Below are 19944 nucleotides of genomic sequence, written 5' to 3' on the forward strand. Positions count from 1 at the left end.
CAGTGTCTTCAGCCAGTCCAACCAAAATGAACCCACCATCCTTCCTCATGTCACAGGCTCTGGGCTTTCATTGACCACTGCTTCCAGGAAGCGGGGGAGGGGACACTGGAGGGAGATTTACCTGGCTGGGTTAGTGGAACTTCCTGTACACCTCCACTAACATATGTGGTTAGGGGCTGAATCAGCTGTTGAGGCAAAGCCGGCAGCGAGCTGAAATCATCCATGAGATACACCAGGCTTGGATTAAAGGCAATGTGTTCTAGCTCAGCCTTATCCGCCCGGCTGGCCCCCACACAGAAGGTCAGCACGCCCTCGCGCACCAGGGCGTTGGCAGCTTGCAAATAGGCGTCCTCAGAAGGCCCCGCCATGAGCAGGAGCAGCAACCGAGGCACACGTTCCTGGGTCCTGCTGCCGCCCGCCTCTGTGAAGTGATTGGCACGAACATAGCTCAAGGCAGAGCCTGTGTTCAGGCCCGCGCCCCCCTTGAGCTGCAAGCGCCTCAGGTGAGCAAGCATCTCTGACTTGGTCTGGTAAGTGTCTAGAGAGAACTCCGTGACTGGGGTGTCGCTAAATTGCACTAAGCCAACACGGATATTGTCACTTCCAACATCGAGGCTGTTAACTAGGTTGGTTACAAAGTCACGCACATAAGGAAAATTGTTTTTTCCAACGTTGTCGGATCCATCCAAAAGGAAGATGATATCCCGTTTGTTTACGTGAACTGCGGTGAAGCACAGAGAACACAGTGAGACACACCCCTGAGAGGGCTTCCCATGTGTGCCCACGAGAGCACACATGGCACACTCAGAACACAGAGGAAGTCAGCGTGGCAGAGCGTGTCATCTGGTAAAATATGGCAAGCGGCTGCATATTTTCCTCCCGTGGTGGCTGGAGCTTGTGAGGTACGCCGATAGCCAAGTGTACAAAACCGAGATTGCTCACAGACAGACAAAGCACTAGGGTTAGAATGTGTACAATCAACAAAATCACCAGGTTCCTGAAACAGCGTGCCCTCCCTGGAACTGAATTCCATAAGGTTTGCCTCATCTCCAGACCCCTAGTCACAGGATGGTCACCCACGCTGGGTGAACCCTCTGGGAGTCACCTGACTGCACAAAGAGGACTCTTTCCACCCAAAGCTCAGGGAACCTCAGCCCACACGGCCCTAGGAACACACCTTCCTTAAGACTACCTGCCAATCAAAGGATGTGGTCCTCTGATGGGAGTCCTCATCCCCCTGCCTCTCTCTATTGTTCTGCTGTCTTATTAAGGGTCATTTCAGTAGTGACCAGTAGGGCAGATCCTCCAAGGATGTGGCAGGATCCTAGATGTGATAGTTAAACAATGTCAACTTAGCAGACTCTAAACATTGCCTAGGAGGCAAACTTCTGCGCATGTCTGTAAGGGAGTTTTTTCTAGGGTCGTTGAGGTGGGACAATGTACTCATTCTGTGGGTCCTGGGCAGAGTCCAAAGGAGAAAGTTCAACTGAGCAGCAGGATCCATCTCTCTGTGCTTCTTGACTCTGAAGCTTCTGCTGCCATGGCCCCCTCCCCATAGAGGGTGGCACCCTCAAACTGTGAGCCACAATTAACCCTTCCTCCAATGCCTTGTTTTGGTCATGTACCTTGTCACAGATACCAGGGAAGTCAGGTGACAGTAAAATGCAAAGATATTATATCCTGTGTTAGGCCGAAATTAATTGCATGAAGAAAAGTTTATCTGTGGGCTCAAATCTGGGGATTCAACCAAGGCTCAAGAGTATTTGAAAAAAAGTGTACAGAATACAAGTCTGCCCCTTGACAGCACTTCTGAGTGGCTATAATGCTAGCAATCAGATTTGTTACTATGTATACGATTTATACTTGAGCATTTCAATATCTAAACCTAGGGACTTGAGCATCTATGGATTTCTGTATCCGTGGGTAGAGGGAATTGACCATCCCCTGTGTGTACTGAAGGACACATGTAGAACTTACTACTTAACTCAGACTAACTGGATCCTCTGTTCATTCATCAAATTTAACTCTGGCTATAAAAGAGTGGATTTGGGGGGGGAGTGGAGAGAGAGAGAGAGAGAGAGAGAGAGAGAGAGAGAGAGAGAGAGAGAGAGAGAGAGAGAATTTGAGAGCTCTGAAGACCAGATATCTGAGGAGCAAGCAGGCACCCATGCAGTAGGTTCATGCACTATGTAGTAATCCTTCAGTGTGAGGTCTGTGAGGAGGGCAAGCTGGATTCCAGGATATTCATCTTCTCTTCATTACAGATGGAGGTTTGTGTTTGCCCAGTTCACAGGCTGAGAGCTTTATAGTGTGTTTAGGAATAGCTCTGCACTGTCAATCATATTAAATGAGGGCGCGGAAGGACCATGTGTTTGGTCTTTACACCCATCTGTCAGTATGGTTTCCTGTTGAAGGGAATCCCTTATACAGAGAGAAAAGAGGGGTTAAAAAGCTGAGGGTGCTACATCTTCTGTGAGTAGAGATACTGTCAGCTCAGAAAAGGAAGGTCCTTGACTCAGGGGAGGTTTCTAGAAAGGGTCACTAATAAAAACAGAAGGGATGCCTGTCATAGAACTTAGAGTGACTTCTGTGGCCAGAAGAACAGGCAGGTGGCCTTGTGATGCTGCAGTTTAAATTACATGCATTTACAGAGTGACATTTTCAACTCTACAGTTTCAACCCTGCAAAAAAAATTAAACCTTAAATAAATAGTTTGCTGTGGTTGTTTTCGCCACGAAACAGTGGCCTGTCCATTAAACATCAGTATGTCACTGGACATTTCTCAAAGGTTCTGCCTGCCAGCCCCCTCCTGTATGTATAGACCACAGCTACCATACCTTCTGTGGTTCCAGTGAGAGTCCTGAGGGGCGCCAGCAGATTGGGTAGCATGCTTAGCAAAGAAGAAGGGCGGAAGTCAGCAGGAGTGAAGACCAGGGAGGAGTCGAAAGCGATCTCTTTCAGCTCGTCCTCATCAGCTGCCCTGCTGCCGATGGCAAAGGCCATGATGCTGCCCCGCTTCAGCTCCTGGGCTGGCTGGCTGACCTCATCGAGGGACTTACCACCCGTGATCAGCACCAGGAGCTTAGGAACCCCCTCAGCTGCCCTATGGCCAACTGAGCTAGTAAATAGGTTGTTTCGAACAAAGTCCAGAGCTGAGCCCGTGTACAGGACTGAGCCTTCCAGGGGCTTCATCTTCCGTACAGCAGTTATGGCGTCCCTTCTGGTGGAGTGGGAATTTAAATAGAACTCGGGCTTGACAGTATCTGCATACTGAGCCACTGACACCTGAACCAGGTCTTGTCCGATTTCCAGCCTCTGGATGACTTTGGTAATGAAGTCTCGGATGGCATTGAAGTTGGACTGCCCCAGGCTGGAGGAACCATCCACCAGGAAGACTATGTCCCTCTTGTTGACTTCCATGACTGTAGATAGCAACAACAAAAGGTGAATAGAATGGCCTCAGTGATCAGGTTCCACAGCGACACTCTGAAGCCCTCTGTGCACAGGAAAGCTCTCGCTCTGACCAGTGTCACAGGGGGAAGTGTCACATACAGTGATGGGCTCCCTTCCAACCCTGCCTACTTGCCATGTGATGAAGAAATAGCTTCAGAAAAAGAGAGTTACTTTTAGCTTCACACACCACCACTAAAGAGGTAGTTGGCTCTTCACCGCTACAAGCATAGTTTGAAAGTTTGGATGAGAAAATCCCGGGTCTGCTCAGAAAGCTCTTTGTATCCCTAGCCTGATTTCAAATCCACATACCGACAAATGCAAAATCAGGTAAAGAATGGGCACTCCCTCCCCTTTTTCTTTGGTTATATCTTACGTGGCTTCCTTCAGCAGGCAAAAACAAATGTTTACCTTTTCATAAATTTTGGGAGAAGAAACCAGTCTCCACCCCACCAAGGGTAGCCATAGGTTTTCACTTCACAGCCCAGGGTGGGAATGGTGACATGCCATGGCCTGACATGCCATGGCCTGAGTGACTTAGATAAACCACAAAAAACGAGCACCTTGGACAGAACTCCGCTGGCAGTGACTTCACTCAGCACTGTCTCAGAATGTGTCCAACCTACCCGAGGGATGGGGACGAGGTCTCTGCCAGACTCAGTGCCCATTCCTGATGTCTCAGGCTGCTCCTAGACTGTAAAGATACTAGCTGAGCTGAGCTGGAGTAGGCATATTTAAAAAAAGGCCCCCGGGTATCCCTTGTAACAGACGTCAGGTATGACAAGCCAATTTTTTTTAATACCCAGCAGAAGAAGGAAAGTTGGAAATAAAGGCAAGAAAGAGCTTCCTAAGGACTGAAACACCTCTCATGATGTATTCTAAAACACAGCTCATTCCTAGTCCCAGGGAGCAGAGGCTGGGAATACGGTGTCAGGGTCATCGGCGCTGCCATAAGGCATGGCTTTAGTATGCCTGCACCTCCTCCAGCACTCTTTGCACCAAAAGGAGACAAATCTGAATTCTGCCAGGAGGGGGGTGTTCATGCATGAGCACTTTTAGTGCATGTGCCCAGTTACCTGCTGGTGCAACTGTGTATGGATCACCTACCCCTCCACCCTAGGCCACAAACAGGATTGTGACCATCCATTCAGGGATCTCTTTCCTCCTTCAGTTTAGAACGTGCAGTCTCTTGGGGTTGCGTCTCTGATTGCAATGTAAAAATGTCTTTGCAGATAAACTTAGTGTGTATGTGTGTAGTGGACTTCCCATACCTTTACACCACTGGGAGCAATGTTTATACCAGTGTATATATGCATGTATTTCACATATAATGTTCCGCATCTGTGTCACACATGTTTATCATGCATCTCTCATGCAGCAGACTGGTAGACAAATGCCCATGGGATGGGCACCTGTGATGTGTCATGCCCCTTCCCAAGCACAGGTTGTGACCTGATAAGAGTCACACTTGCCGCCTCCCAAGTTTTAGCATCTCACCATACATTTTACCAGTGGTCCATGGAAAGGACAGATGTCCACACATGGGGGACATGGAAATGGTAGAGCATGGACTTAGCTTTGTGGATTCTACAGTGTCCCTCGGGGCTCCCAGTTTCCATGACACAAGTCCTCTTTGATTACGGACAAGGTCACTTGGTTTGTGTTTGAAGAGACCCCTGGAATGGTGCTTAGGCAAATCTAATAAGCACCGAAAAAAAGTCCTAAGCCACTCAAAGAAGGATCAGGTTCCTATGTTTGCCACATGCTTCTGTCGTCAGCTGATTAATCTTTGCAGGCTAGTGTCTTCTTCTGGACTCCCGCTTCTGTGAAATGGAGGAGGGGCTGCATGATGGGCCATCTCACACCTCACACCCAGTTCTTAAACTGCATGATTCTCAGGCTTCCTGTTAGGGATCCATCTCGAGGATGCACCAAGGCTTCCTGACAGGACCAGGTTTTCTCTCCCCCAGAGCTCTAACGAGTCATAATCTCTTAGGGAGTGACCTTGAAGGTCCTGCTAATCTCAGCCAGGAATGGCCCTCTTCAGCACTCACTCCTGCGACTCACAACAAGACAACCCAGGATCCCTTTTCTCCCTCCAAAAGCTTGGGAGTTGGGAAAGGACATCCTCAGTCTCCCCATTAATATCTGCAAACGAATCCTCTCAAGACCTACTCCTTCCCATCTGTTTACTCCTGTCCCCGGTCCTTAGAGCTCCAGTCTATCCTCTCATCTCTCTTCCCAGTCTTCTGAAGGACTTGGGAACCCAGTCATCTGAAGCTCCCACAACAACTGGGTCCTCCCATCCACCCCACCCCTGCTTCTAGGGTCACCTTATGACCTTCTAGAGACACTACGGAGTATGCACACCCCTGAGATCTCCCGTGATCTGCCACCTGCCTCTTCTCTTTCAGACAAATGGCACCCCTGCTTCTTCATCCACCAAGTTCAATCTGACCTTCAACCCTTCCCCTCCCCCGGTCAAGCCCTCTCAGCCTCACAACCCCCACCCTGTGCTACCCTCATGGGCTCTCTGACCCACCAGCCCTCACTTCCCCTCCTGCCAAAGTCTCTGTGGTCCTCTTCCCTGCTCCCCTTGTGTCACCCAAGCAAACGGGTGTTCCTGGGGGAAACAGCGCCATCAGGAAGTCTGTGTTCTACAGTGGAGACCTCACAGCACACATGGGTGACAGCGCCAGCATGCCACAATGGGATGCTCCCAGGAAACTGGTCTCCCCGTTCTGCAAAAGGACCACCTCGTGATCTGTTCTCTGCTCGGTTTCCCTCCGCTGGCGAAGGAGGGTCTGATCTCCACCTACATCTGTAATAACTACTGACTCTCCCTCCCCCAAGCCAGCTGCTGCTCCAGCCTGTCGCGTGGACTCTGGGCTCCTCATGCCCAGCACTCCAGCCGGGCTGTCATCCGTCTGTCTGTCGGTTCAGGGAGGACACACTTCTTGTTGTAAGGACAGGCTGCCTGCTGCTCCCTTTGCCTAGACCACTTTTCTCTCTGCTCTTCCTGTGCTCTGCCCATTTCCGTCTACAACTTTGCAGACGGGTCCACTATCCTCTCCAACACAGCCTCGTTTGGTGGCCTTGTAGCTTGCCACACTTGAGAAATGTAATGCTGTGTGGTCACCAACTCACATGTTATAGACCCAACAACTGTACCTCTCTTTCTCCACCCTGTATCCCCAATGTTTGGCATAATTACTGGCACATATCAAATATTCAAGAATATCTACTGAATATTTATGAGTTCATCACTGAGACTCACGGTGACGTCTGTGAGGAAGGAACTAAAATGCCAGTTAACAACAGAAAATCCAACATAAGGGCAGCACACCACCCATTTTAATACAGAAGTCAAAGAAAGCCTCTCTTGAAGCAAGAATATCTTCACCTGGAACAACTTCTTTGGTGGGAATTTAAGGAATCAGAGCCCAGAGACATTGTGAGATTGGGCCAGGATCACAAGATACCTGAGACCAGAGCCAGATCTCCCAGAGGCAGTCATGGTACTTACTCTGTTTCTAAAACAGAGCAATGGTTTGCTTCCCATGTATGCAGACTCGGAGAAGCTCAGTGGACTGGAAATTTCCCCTTCGTTGTTTCCCTAATTACCAGAGCCATAGCAAGGCAGTCTGATGCGCAGCTGCAGCTCAGACCACAGCGGAGCAGGTGCCAGACCTGGAGTCCCCTTTCTTCAGTGTTTCCTCTCAGAGCATCCAGCTCAGGCTCCTGGCCTCCCCCTCAACCCCCTGCACCCTGTCCCCATCGAAACAGAAGGAGCAGGAAAGCGAAAGGGGGCACAGCAAGCTGCAATCTGATTGGCCTCTGGTCCCAGGGATACTAAGAGCCTTCCCAGGAAAGATGTTATGCATATGGCTAGTTCTGGTGCCAAAGTCAGGTGACAATGTCGTGGCCCTGAGCTTTCTGTCACAACTGCGTTATCACCAGAGCTCCATCTGAGGAAGTATGATCAGTTTTCTTCCACTTTTACTCTGGTTAGAACAGCCAATTAGCAAAGTCTAGGGAAGCAGAGGTCAACCCCACATATGAGCCAATGAGGAAGCTTTTCATTGAGACTTAAAGGGTCCTGCTGTTAATTTCATATAATGGCATGTTCACCAAGACATTTAATTTTAAAACACTGTTACCCTGTTGCTAAGGAAAGCCAGCCAGGAATCCCAGGGATACCTTGGGTAAATAGGACAACAGTCATTTCACAGGTCCATCCAGGCTCTTTCTTGCAAACATAGCTAGACAGACAGGTGTTTCCACACAGAAAAATTGGAATCACAGACTGTAGATGCTAGCCAGAGTCTCCCATGAGCCTTGTTCACATGCTCATTTTCACTGAGCCCACACTCTGTTGAAGAACAATGAGAAACGGGGTCTTGTGTTCCAGGACTGAGCTGGGAGCATCCCTATGAGAAGGTAACACCAGAAAGTGACCTGAGTGCTTGTGGATCATGAAGCCTTTGGGAGTGTGTCACCACTTCCTGGGTGGTTTCCAGCTGGCCTGTCTGGGGTCATGAAACCAACACCATCTGAGAGTGATGCACTGCAGACCACCAGCCTTTCTGGTGTCCCCACATGTCCAGTGTTTAAGCGTGTATCTCTCCTATGACGCTGATTGGCTTGTGTTCTTTAAATGACTCCAGTTGGCTGTGCTGATGAAGGCCTTCCATTTGAGCATAGATGATAAACCTGCCACTCAACACAGCTCCTCCCAAACTTGGAAGCACAGGTCCAGAATGATCTATGAATAAATACTCCATGCAGTAGGTGCTCAGCTGGGCCTTACCTTCAGAAATGTCCCTCTTTGTGTCCACCACACTGAGACAGAAGCAGACACCAATCCCCTTTGCTGCTTTTGGGAAGACACTGTTTATGAGTGTACTTCTAAAACATGGACAGTACCTTTACCCTGGAGTAGCTTTCTCAGAACTGGGGTGAATCCCTCAAGCCCTTGTCCAAATGACTGGATAATAGATGTCTAATGATGTCTAATAGCTCAAAGCAGCAGGTTTGTCACATTAGCCTAGAGAGCACATTTTGCTTACAACCCACGTTCTAAGAGAGTGTTCCATTCATTCATCCATCTTTAGATTTATCTGAACAATGCAGTGACCACACACAGCCCACACAGAATTCAGCACATCCCAGAATGACTGACTGGCTGTGAGTACTTACGGGTTCTCCCAAGGTGAATCACTCCAGTGCCCACCTTCCTTTTAAGACAATCAACACACAACACACCCCCATTCCTGTAAAGATGGCAAAAAAAAAAGGCATACATACCTTGTGTGACAATGGTTGGCGGTTGCAAGACAATGTGCCTTTGGGCCACACCAACAAGGTACGGCAGTAATTGCTCCTGGAGGTCCCCAAAGCTACGGAATTCCGGGACAGTAAACACCAAGCTGTCATCGGTAGCTATGTGTTGAAGCTCTGCCCTGGAGGCAGCCTGGGCTCCAAGGCCAAATGAGAACACGCTAGCCTGCTTCAGAGCTACCACCCCATCCCGAATCTCATCACTAGAAGGCCCGGCACTTATGAGGACCAGCACCTGGGGGACCCCTTCCTCCACACGGCTGCCACCTGTCCGGGTGAAGTGATTCTCTACCACAAAGTCAAGGGCCAGGCCTATATTGGCCAACTCCCCCCCAGCAAAGCTGAGCCTTTTCACAGCTTCCAGAACCATAGCCTTGGAGGGGTAAGCATCCAAGGAGAACATGGTTCTGGGCTCATCGCTATACTGGACCACCCCCACTCGGATCTGCTGATTTCCAACCGAGAGTCTCTCAAGGACATTTACAAGGAAGTCTCGAATGACAGCGAAATGGGCACTTCCGGTGTTGTCTGAGCCGTCAATAAGGAAAACAATGTCGGCTGAGTCTTGTGCTTTAAAAGAAAGAAATGCAAAAAAAAAAAAAAAAAAGTGAAAGCATTAGAACAAGTGACCACATGCATCATCTCGGCTTTCTGACGTGTTTCCTTGGAAACCATTAAGAAACACGAAACACAGACAAACAAAACACAATGTCGGTGAAGGAGTGTGGAGTCTCTTTTAGTTCTGCATTCTGAGTGGATAAGAGGCAACTATTTACAACCGTGGTTGAAAGAGGGGCATTCATAACAGATTTTCATCCATGATACCTTCACGGTTAAACGTCATACTCCAAGGGAGAAATCAATATTCTGGCTTTTTTTCTTCTAAATTTAGAGGGAAATATAATTGCATCTGATTATAAGAAACCACACTGCATGAGAGATGATCAAGTTGTCACAAATCCAAAGGTTATTTCGAATTTATGCTCATTTCTCATCAAAATAAATTTCAATGCAAATTCACAGCTTAGGAAGCAAAAGCCCAGGTTTGTGGCCCAGTGACCGATAGTTCCAGAAAGCTTATTTAATTCCTGAATAACTAGCGTTCATTTGTTTCTTGAAAATCAAAGTGGATGACTCTACACACGTCTGGGACCCAAAACTCAGACACAGTTTTAAAAAAGATCCCTTGGTGTGCGATAGATCCTCTGTTCATCTCTCACGAGCATGGCTGTGTGGAATCCAAACACGGGGCTGGGGTCGGAATGTTGGTTGTGCATTGCCTCTATATTCAGTCAAATAATGAAGAACAATGTTAAGCAGAGTGACATGAAACCAGTCATGACGTAATTATCCAGCCTCATTTTATGACACCCTAGCGGATTACCTCGCAGGACCCAGGATGGCTAAGCCAAAATCAGTGCTGCCATCACTGAAGGACATAAAAATGGCTGCCAAAGACCTCTCTTTCCGAGTGACGGGAACTTGAGCCTTCCGGTCTGTTCCCGAAAATGGGGGTTACACAGAGACTCGGGGAAAGGGGAGCAATGAGTGTGTCTACAATCCAGGGCAGGGAAGTCCAAAGGTTTAACTCAAGCACGTAAATCAAACTGTTCCCCAGAAAATGCTTTAATGCTTAAGGGTGTCCTGGGGCCAAGAAGGGTCTCTGCACGAGTATGAATATTTATACTCTGGGGGCTCTGGAGCATAATTATTAAACTGTAATATAAGAAAAGACCATCCATTTGGATTTTTGAGTGCCAGTGGGTGTTTTATGTTTAAATTTAGTTTTTCTTGTGCCAGAAAATCTGTTTATGTTCTCACTGGGGAAAGGCCCTCAAAGCTCATTTCACAAAACCAGTGAGTTTTTCTCTCAGGCAGTGTTCTCATGAGAGCTGAAGCAGGGGGATGCCAGGCTTCAGTGCACTCTCCCTTCCCACATACTTAACAGTCCTTCCCTACACATTCAGGGTTTAATCCTGAGAGCGGTTTAATCCAGGGGGACGTAGAATTTGGAAGGTTGCTACCACTGCCCTCCCCACAAGGAACAAGAGGACAGTTGCCTTGCTACAGTGACCGAGGTCTTCGGTGTTAGTAACCGTCATACGGCAGCAGCAGCAGATGGTCTCTTGGTTTGAACTCCAATTAGTCCCCAGTCTTCAGCCCCAACACAAGATTCCTGAGGGATATCGGGAGGATGCAGAGCCAGAGAATGTGAGTTACACAGGCCATAAAAAATGACTCTCACCATTGCGTGGAGGACACCATAAAACGCCTCCACATTTCCCAGTCTAAGCCAGTGACCTCAAGAGACACAGAAGGACCTGGCTCTTAGTCATCCTATCTAGACATTTTAAAAGAGAGTTAGTTATGATCAAGATGGACACTAAAAAGCCCTCTAGTCACCACAGGGCATGATTCTGTCTTCCTTGCTTCCACTATCCCATACTCTTTGGTAGCAATTCCTAGTGGTGTAAATACCCCAAAAGAGCTCTCTGGGTGGGAAAGCAAGCTGAACGCCATCGGCAGTAGGTCATAAAATGGTGGATAATTTGTCATCACTGAGTAAAAATCCATGATCATCTTACACACACACAATAATGGAACACACAGAGCATGCTTTGTTAGCCGCAAGAGCCGAAGCCTCACAGCGACCCAGGAGCCCCTGGGTCTTGTGTGCAACAAGGCGCACAATGGCCAACACCAAGTCCGAGAGACATCAGACTGGAAGTCGCCTGGCTTTCTGCTTCGCGTCTCATGTGTCACACTCTCTGCGGCACCTTCTATGGAAAGTGTTTGGGATGCCCAAGGAAGAGCCCTAAGCCCTACCTGCCTGAGTGCCCGGGAAACATCACGCACCTATTTTCTGTACAAAACACAACGTTTGAAGAAAATGTATGCTGAACTCCTCAGAATCACCCTCAGCTTGTATTTTAGAACAAAGGTCTCATATCTCAGTTGCGTCCATTTTCAAAGGGTGACATGGGGACTTCTTAAAACACAACCAAGACTAGCAAGAAGAGCAAGGTCCATTCAGGATGGCAATCCTTAACGCTTCCCGTGGGTAGGCTCTTGCTTTAGAATCAAGAACGGTCTACAGGGAAACAGTCCCTGCAGCAACCTTAGTCAAACCGCTGATGTGTCTCTTCCTAAACTTTATTCAGGGCTCACGATTGGGATTAGGGCTACTAGTTTTATCTTATTTTAGCCTTGCTATGGCACACGCAGTGAGACATGGTATGAAGGAAGTGCCGAGTGCAGTTAATCAGAAGAGGTGACAGACTCATTCTCCACCCTGGTGCTGCCAGTGGCTTAGACATAGAAGACAGAGATGTTCTCTTGGCATAAAAACAAAGGTTTTAGCTGAGCAGAAATAGGCAGTTGGTAGACTCTTTGCTCCAGCAGTGGTCATTTCGGGTTTTATCCGTACATAATGGCTGCATCACCTATTCCTGCTTATTAGTTTGCCAAGTTAACTTTGGAAACGTGCCATTCTCTACTAATCACATTTTTAAATGAGTGTATTACTACACCCATATTCCAAAAGGGGTGAGTCAGAGAATCTCAGCGGACACAGACAGCTACCCTGGGTTCCCCCTCATCCTTCCCTCCAAAACAGGAATGTGACCCAGGGTGATCTCTAGAACCTACCTTCATGTCCTATAACCTGGCAGGATGGCACACTGCCAGAGGAGAGCCCCCCCCCTCACTGGAAGCAGGGGACCCCACTAGTCTGAATAAATGGGCCAAGCTGTCTCCTCCCTGTCATTTGGTAGACCTTGGTAACCCAGTCCTACCAAAGCTGAGATCATGGAGGACCATGGGGAAGCCATGGGATGAACAGCATTCTGAAACTCCTTAGGATATATCAGGCCCATAGCATTTATGTACCCAAGCCTCGCCTGTCTCCAGCAATACGTTTCTTTCTGCTGACACCTACCAGCTCCCTCTTTGCCTGCCGCCTTCTAAATCCCTGTGATGAAACCCGGCCTGGTATTATTTTCGTATAGTGGCTCTTTGTTCTGATAACAATACTGAAGGGTCTGCCTTCTGTTCTGTCCGGCTCCCCACCCGCCCCTTAGAGTGCTTGATACACACCTCAAATTCACTACTGCCTCTTCATCCCATTCCTCAGCATCGTGATCAGCAAGAGACTGACTTCTCCAGCTGCCTTACCTCCAGCCTCCGCCTCGGCCATCCTCTTAATGGAGGAGAAAAGCTGCCCACAAGCTTTGCTTCCTCTCCCACTTCCTCTGGGCTGTACATATCTCCTGAGTCCTGGCTGCATGATCTTCTCTAGTCAGGAACCAGCCACCATCCATTAGCCCCTCTCTGTGGCTTCAGGCACGTGGTGATCGACCTGCAGCCACACTGCATACTCAGAGCTATCTAAGGAGACTTTTAGATGACCTTAGGAGTCTGTATAGATGACCCTGATGAACACCAACCTCTCAGCTCCTCAGCCTCCTCATGCCCAGAGGTCCTCTCTTTAGTGATCGTATGATTTAGATGAATGCATAGGCCACCCTTCCAGCCTCATTGGCAACCCCGCCTGTCCCCCAATCCCCAAAGCCCTCTGGCTACACACTGTGCTGTCTCCCTGATACACACTCAAGTCCTGCCCCTCAGGCTTTCATTCTCAGAATCCTCCCCATTCATTTTAGCTTTTCCTCGGCTTCCCCACCTTGCCGGGACTCCATGGGAGGGTGTTACAGGTGGCAGGGCCCTGGTAGCTTCTACTCAGTATTTCCTCTCCTTATAACTCCCTCTTTCAAAACTCCCAATCCTTTGATTCTGAAAGTACCTGAGGAGTCTGAAGAAAGCTAGAGGGCCACCCTGGTGGAGCTGTCCCTTGGCAGGCAAGGTCTGATTTTCAGTGAGCACTGCTCTAAGTCAGCAGTCATTTCCTGCGCACTGTGGGAACCCTCATCATGCCTCTGCACCCCTTGTTCCAAACAGCACCAAGCCCAGGCTCCCGTACCTGGTGCTGCTCTCCTCCGCCATCGGCATTCTAGAAATGACCCGTGCCCACACCACCTGAACTGCTCAGTTTCTCTCCTACCCACCCCAGAATCCCAGGGATGCAGACCTTTTCTCTTGAGGAGGAGACGCATGTCTCTCGCATCATGGGTCTGAAGAAGCTAATCGTGGCCACTAGGCAAGATTGCTGCTGAGCAGGACAGTTTCTGCTCTTGTCACATCCCTCCCCTCTCAGTCTTTTGGGCACTTATCAATGGAGGGAGGGCCAATGAGCTTCATTGGTTTAAGGACTTTCTGGGTACTGAGTCTGCCCATCTGTATAATGTTAACACATAGCGTGACAATGACCTGCTGTCACATACTCCTACGGTGACCGTGAGTAGGGCATTACAATCTGAAGAGCCCCCTGGTTACAGTCACAGGGCACCAAAGACACAACGGTGCAGACCCTGGGCAGGGATGTCACAGCTCTGCACTGGCTCCTTCCCAAGCTTGTCACCCACCCTCTAGGACTCAGTTTCTTCCAAACAACCTTGGGCCACATCACAGCTAAGACTCCCTGCCCTCTGATTGTGTCACACCTTAGTATCACTGAATGGGAGAGAAGAGTGGTCCACTGTTTGCCAGACACCAACACTGACCCCCCTCTCCTCCCTCAGACCAGTGCATCCTGGTGCTCTCTGCTCCTAGGTGGGCGCCTGCTCATCCGAGGGAGGCTTTCTACTTAAGGAAGGTAAAGTAACTCTGGAGTCCTGTCAGAATGTGGGTTTTAAATGTCAGCTGTCTCAGAAACTTCTTGGTACAGGCAGAGGCTGGGTCTGAAGGAGACTGAAGAACACAGTCATGCCTTTGCTTTTAAGCTTGAGAACATCTCTTCCCTAAGCCCCCAGCGTCTCTTAGGCACTACGTTGCTTTCAGCCAGTGTTTGCTAAGCTCATAGGCACAGAGCAGCAGGGCAGGGAGCAGCCTGGCCGAGAAGACGTTACCTGTGATGTCTTTAAGGCTTCCCGCGTCCCCAGCCCTTTCTGAGTTCACGGAGGAGTGTATACAGGACACTAAGTTCCCTACTACACCGTGAAGTGAGGTAACGTTCTCTAGGTTGAAGACATGCATACTGAGCGGTTCGCTTGCTATTTCTCTCAGGGCTCTTTCATCTGCATCCTCAACTCCAACTGCAAACACGCTAACGTCCGCAGACTTAAGCTCCGCTGAGGGCAGAGCAAAGCCATCCTCTGATTGTCCGTCAGTCAACACTATGATAACCTGAGGGACTCCATCAGCGGCCCGGCTTCCAGAGGCCTTGGTGAGGTGGCTGTGAATTATGTATTCTAATCCTTTTCCAGTCTGATTGCTTCCCTCAATGTAAGACATGTTCAAAATATGAGAAAGGACTTCTTGCTTAGTGTGGTACGTATTTAACAGGAACTCGGTATGTGGATTTGCGTTGAGCCGGACCAGAGCAAACTGGAAATCATTGTCTCCCACAGCTAAAGACTCTACAACATCAGACAGAAACTCTTGAACGAGCAGGAAACGGTCCTTCCCAGCACTCCAAGAGGAATCCACTAGAAACACTATGTCAGCAGCCACACCGTTTTTGACATCTTTAAAAAAAGACAGTGGTTCAGGTTTTTCTACCGATACAATGACCTCCCATCAATGCACCTCTTCCTAAATAAGTTAAGCAGATCTCTCTGCTACTACCAAGTAGGTCACACCTGGCTTGCAACGAAGGCAGGTAAATAAACTCACTTACCTGCAGAGCAGAGCCAAGAAAGAGGACAAGCCGCTGCTATACCCAGCAATAGTCCAAGTCCCATACTGAGTAGCCCCAAGTCATGGGCCAGCAGAATATTCCAGAATAGCAGAAACACCTCCGGGTGCCTTTGAGCTGAGGCATGACTGTTTACGACAATCTGACCCCCTCCCCATGTCCACCTGACCGGACCAAAGGGATCACGTGTCACTGACAAACAACCATCCTTAGGAACTCACTGTTTGGTGTGGGGTAGAGAGTGGCCCCAACAGGGATATAAGGAGCCCACTGGTGTTTCATTAGAACTCACTCCAACCCCCAGGGCTTCCCAAAACTTGCAAGAAATGTAATGTGACAAGTAGTTCTGTAAGTGGAGAAAGTCATGGCTATTTAGAGGGAGAAGTCTTGTTTTTCTTGGATTTTTGAACATAAAGAAGAGGAGCTTTCTCACCAGTTACTACATATTTCCAGAGCAGAGCAGCCTGCCTATATTCTGAGTAGTAACGTGCTTGGTCAAGGATGCTCAGTTTCCCCACATTTATAGGAACCCTGGGACCAAGCCATTGGTGGCCCTGGGGGGAGCCTTCAGAAGCTGTGCTCAGGCTGCCTCTGAGAATCTACTTCCCTCATGTTTCTCTGAGAGGCCCTAAGCCTTGCTGCTCTCCCACTGGGGTAGGCTACCTTCCCCCCCATCTAAGGAACCCAGCCTTGTAGACAGCCCTGTCGAAGGCCCAGTATCTCTGGGCAATGCCAGGGAGACCCCATCAAGGGCTTCCTGTTCCAACACTGGAAGCTTATCTTGCTGCCCTAAAATCTTGAAAGTAAATTCTTCAAAGGGGCATTAGGATTTACTGTTTAAAGTTGTTTATGGAAACATCATTTTTAAAGATACAACAGTTCCATGTATAACCCATCATTCTGTGTCTAGAGACAGAAACAGGCAAGGTTGGGTTTTGTTTTATTTCTTCTTTTAAGAAAATAATTTTTATCACAGTAATTGTCTTCTTCTGGCAAACCAGTGCCAGGGATGTGGGAAAGTTCCCCAGATGGTGATCATGGGGTGGAGACTCTGCTAAGACCCAGTGTGAAGATAATTCTGCTCCCAAGCAACTCAGGATTTGAAACTCAGGTTTTAGCCCCCAAAAAAGTCACCTTGCCCTGGACACAGTGTCTGAAAGGCCTGCAAAGTCTGTCCACACCCTGTGACATGCGCTGCTCTGACTCTCAACATTCCCAGGCCCCACGTCCAGCTCTGGGTGGCTAAGATCTAGAATCAGGCAACCAACGCTAGTTTATTGTTGTTGTTGTTTGTTTGTTTGTTTGTTAGGAAATGTAAACCTTACCTGCTTGCTGTTGGGCGTGAGTCACGACAATGCCTGAGAGGAGGAGGCTAACGACGGCCACAAGGGGCAGATACCGGTGTTTCCTCATCTTGGATGTCTAAGCACCAAGTGTGAACCTAGAAGAAAGGACAGGGTGAAAAGAATGATCAGTGTTTTCTCTCATCCTGCAAAATTTTCCAAAACCCATTGCTTTTTGTGTCATTTTAGACTTCTGAATAGGCTTCGTGCGTTATTCAGTCTTTGAACCAGCAGCAAATGATAAAAAGCAGGCAGGCAGACCGACAAGGAGACACAAACAGACACATCATCATGACCTCCAGTTGGCAAAACCCCTAGAGACAGCAGTGGTCCCTCAAGGCTTGTTACCTAAATGTCACAGTTGTCTTATGAGGCACTCTGATTCCCTACAAGAACGGAGCCACGCAGTACACTTCTCAGAATGGGTCCCCATGGTGAAGTGATGCATGACTGCATACTACACGCGCACGCGCGCGCGCACACACACACACACACACACACACACACACACACATGCACGCACGCACACACACACACAAGCACACACGAACACTCTGAGCTACAGAATGAGTTCAAGGCCAACCTAAGCAGTCACCGAGACCCTTTTGTCAAAATGAAGAGTGCAAAGAGAGCTGGAGATACAGCTTGGCGATAAAGCATTTATCTATCATGGGTGAAGTCCCTGGTTCAGTCCTCAGCTCTACAAACAAGTTGGGTATCAAGAAGGAGAGAATGGCAAACCAGAGGTGGGTAGATGGAGCTCTTAGTGTGTGTGTGTGTGTGTGTGTGTGTGTGTGTGTGTGTGTGTGTGTGCCTGTCTGAGTGTGCACATGGGCACCTTGTACATGGATCCCCTGGAGATCAGAAGAGAGTGTCAGAGCCCCTGGAACTGAATTTACAGATAGTTTCGAGCTACCATGTGAGTACTAGGAATGGACCCTGAGTCCTCTGCGAGAGCACCCAGTACTCTTAGCCACGGGGCCATCACTCCAGCCCCAGGACCTCGGGCCTTCTTACTTCCTACTTGGACATTTTTTTAAGCTTGAGGACAATTTTATTAGAGTTTAAGGGTAAAACAGCAGAGCAAGCAAGCTGTACATCTCAGCAGACGCCGGAAGGAGGGAAGTAAAGACAAGGAAAAGAGAAATCCACAGTTTACAATGGTGATGCACAAGCAGCCGCCTGGATGGGCCTGAGCCTTTGGCCTGTATTGAAAAAGAGATCAAGACAAGTTAAAAGAAAAACAAAAGGTTATCCCTTTCTGAGTCCAAACTGAGGAAAGCGGAAGATCAGCGTCACAGCACCCTCTCCACCACGGTTTCCTCTCCACCACGGTTTCCTCTCCACCATGGTGCTCTCTCTACCACGATGTTCTCTCTCTCTGCTGCAAGCCTCTGCACCAAGAAGAGAGGCTTCTGGGAATGGAACGTGTAACCCTCATTAAAACCCCCCATCTCTTGCTGGCCGTTCCCTAACACCGTGTGGAAAATACAGTTCTATTTTCTTTATGGACCTTCAAAGTAATCTCACCACAATCTGGAACATTCTCTTTTCACTCCAATTGCTAAGTAATGAGTTAAGTGGGCACCCTCTTCTGGAAAGTAGTATCAGCTAACCCTGTGAGCAAGACTCTCTCTCTCTCTTTTTTTTTTTTTTTTTTTTTTTTTCCGAGACAGGGTTTCTCTGTGTAGCTTTGCACCTTTCCTGGAACTCACTTGGTAGCCCAGGCTGGCCTCGAACTCATAGAGATCCACCTGCCTCTGCCTCCCGAGTGCTGGGATTAAAGGCGTGCGCCACCACCACCCGGCGAGCAAGACTCTCTTACTCCAATGACTGCATACATCAGCCACAGTCAGGAACTACATGGCTAACCCTTCTTCCAAACTGAGGCAGGCAGCGACTTGAAGAGAGCGTGCTCCTGAGAAAACAGACTGATGGAAGAGGCTGAGGAGTGAAGGGTCCGTGTGCACAGTGGGTGACAGGTAGAGGGATGCTCACCTTCTGACAGGAATAGGCTCTGCCCAGCCAAAGGCAGCGAGGCCTGTTTCCAACTCGGCCTTTTCCTCCCTTGCTGGCCAACTTTCCCTGCTGTGTGCCAGCCTCCAATCTCATCATCATGGAACAAACCCAAAGAAATTCAATTTGCATGGCAATGAAGCTGGAGCTGAGGGCAGGATGCTCATTACCTGGTTTCCCATCATGCACCAGCTGGCGGCTGCAAATGTGACTTCCAGGCAGACAAGTTCAGGTTCAGAATGTTCAATAGCCCATGTCATCAGGCCTGCCAACACCTTCTCTCCCTGCTCAGGCTTCACACCAGCCTCCTCATCCTCCTGCCTCCAATAATGAATCAGCTTGGGGCTGGAGTCTTCCTCAAGACTCCTGTACAGAGCTGCCTGGGTGTTTCTGTCCAGGCTGGTGTCCCCTTACCTCGCCTCTCTTCCCCATGACCTGAGGCAGTGATTCCTGTCATTAAGGACCCATGGTCTTTGGTGGTGGGACTCAGCATCTCCCAGTGAGCAAGTGGGAAGGCTGGAAGGCCCAGGTGAGCAAGGGTACTTCATAGAGGCCCAGGGAAGGGACCAGAGTCAAACAGATCAGTATTAGTTCATATTCTCACTTATTTTTCTTCTGTACTGAGTTTGAGAACATAGTATCTGATACTGGGAATCATCTAGAATAGTCTGTGGTTAAAGGGGAAAGTCTATCTGGTTTAAGAAACTGAAAATCATTTAATCTAGGGATATTGGGCTGACTTCATAATTTAGGTTTCACTATTAGGGTGTTTAAATGTCCAAAGAGGCTCTTTCTGTGAATAAAACTCTAGCCGAAGCCATCTTCATCAGTGTGGACAATAATTCAGGACCTCCCCTCCCATCTTCTATCCCTCTGGTTTTTAAGTGCATAACAGATTTTCAAATGTGGGGTTTTTTATCATATTATGTTAAAAGTCCAAATACTTGTAAATTGCTTCTATATCCTCTGTGTTGGGTATGGTTTGAGCCTGCCTGTGGAGGACCAGGAGAATGGAGAACAAGATGTGTGTGTGGTGTGGTTTGC

General features: G+C 48.6%; 1 protein-coding gene across 7 annotated transcripts in view; it reads right to left on the reverse strand.

Moving 5' to 3' along the window:
• Positions 1–19944, reverse strand: part of Col6a3 (collagen type VI alpha 3 chain) — an 80300-nt gene that overhangs the window by 46400 nt on the left and 13956 nt on the right. Inside the window, exons 2-6 of one of the 7 annotated variants that reach the window (XM_028880374.2) lie at positions 16867–16982; positions 14754–15371; positions 8758–9360; positions 2838–3422; positions 122–721 (exon numbers count right to left, since the gene is read on the reverse strand). In XM_028880374.2, the coding sequence (XP_028736207.1) occupies positions 122–721; positions 2838–3422; positions 8758–9360; positions 14754–15371; positions 16867–16954 (2494 nt within the window). In that variant the 5' untranslated portion in view covers positions 16955–16982. The remainder of the gene's footprint in view (positions 1–121; positions 722–2837; positions 3423–8757; positions 9361–14753; positions 15372–16866; positions 16983–19944) is intronic. The other 6 variants (XM_037210091.1, XM_037210090.1, XM_028880375.2 and 3 more) reach the window with 6 other exon arrangements.

Source organism: Peromyscus leucopus, chromosome 13 (genome assembly GCF_004664715.2).
Source record: "Peromyscus leucopus breed LL Stock chromosome 13, UCI_PerLeu_2.1, whole genome shotgun sequence".
Classification (NCBI taxonomy): Eukaryota; Metazoa; Chordata; class Mammalia; order Rodentia; family Cricetidae; genus Peromyscus; species Peromyscus leucopus.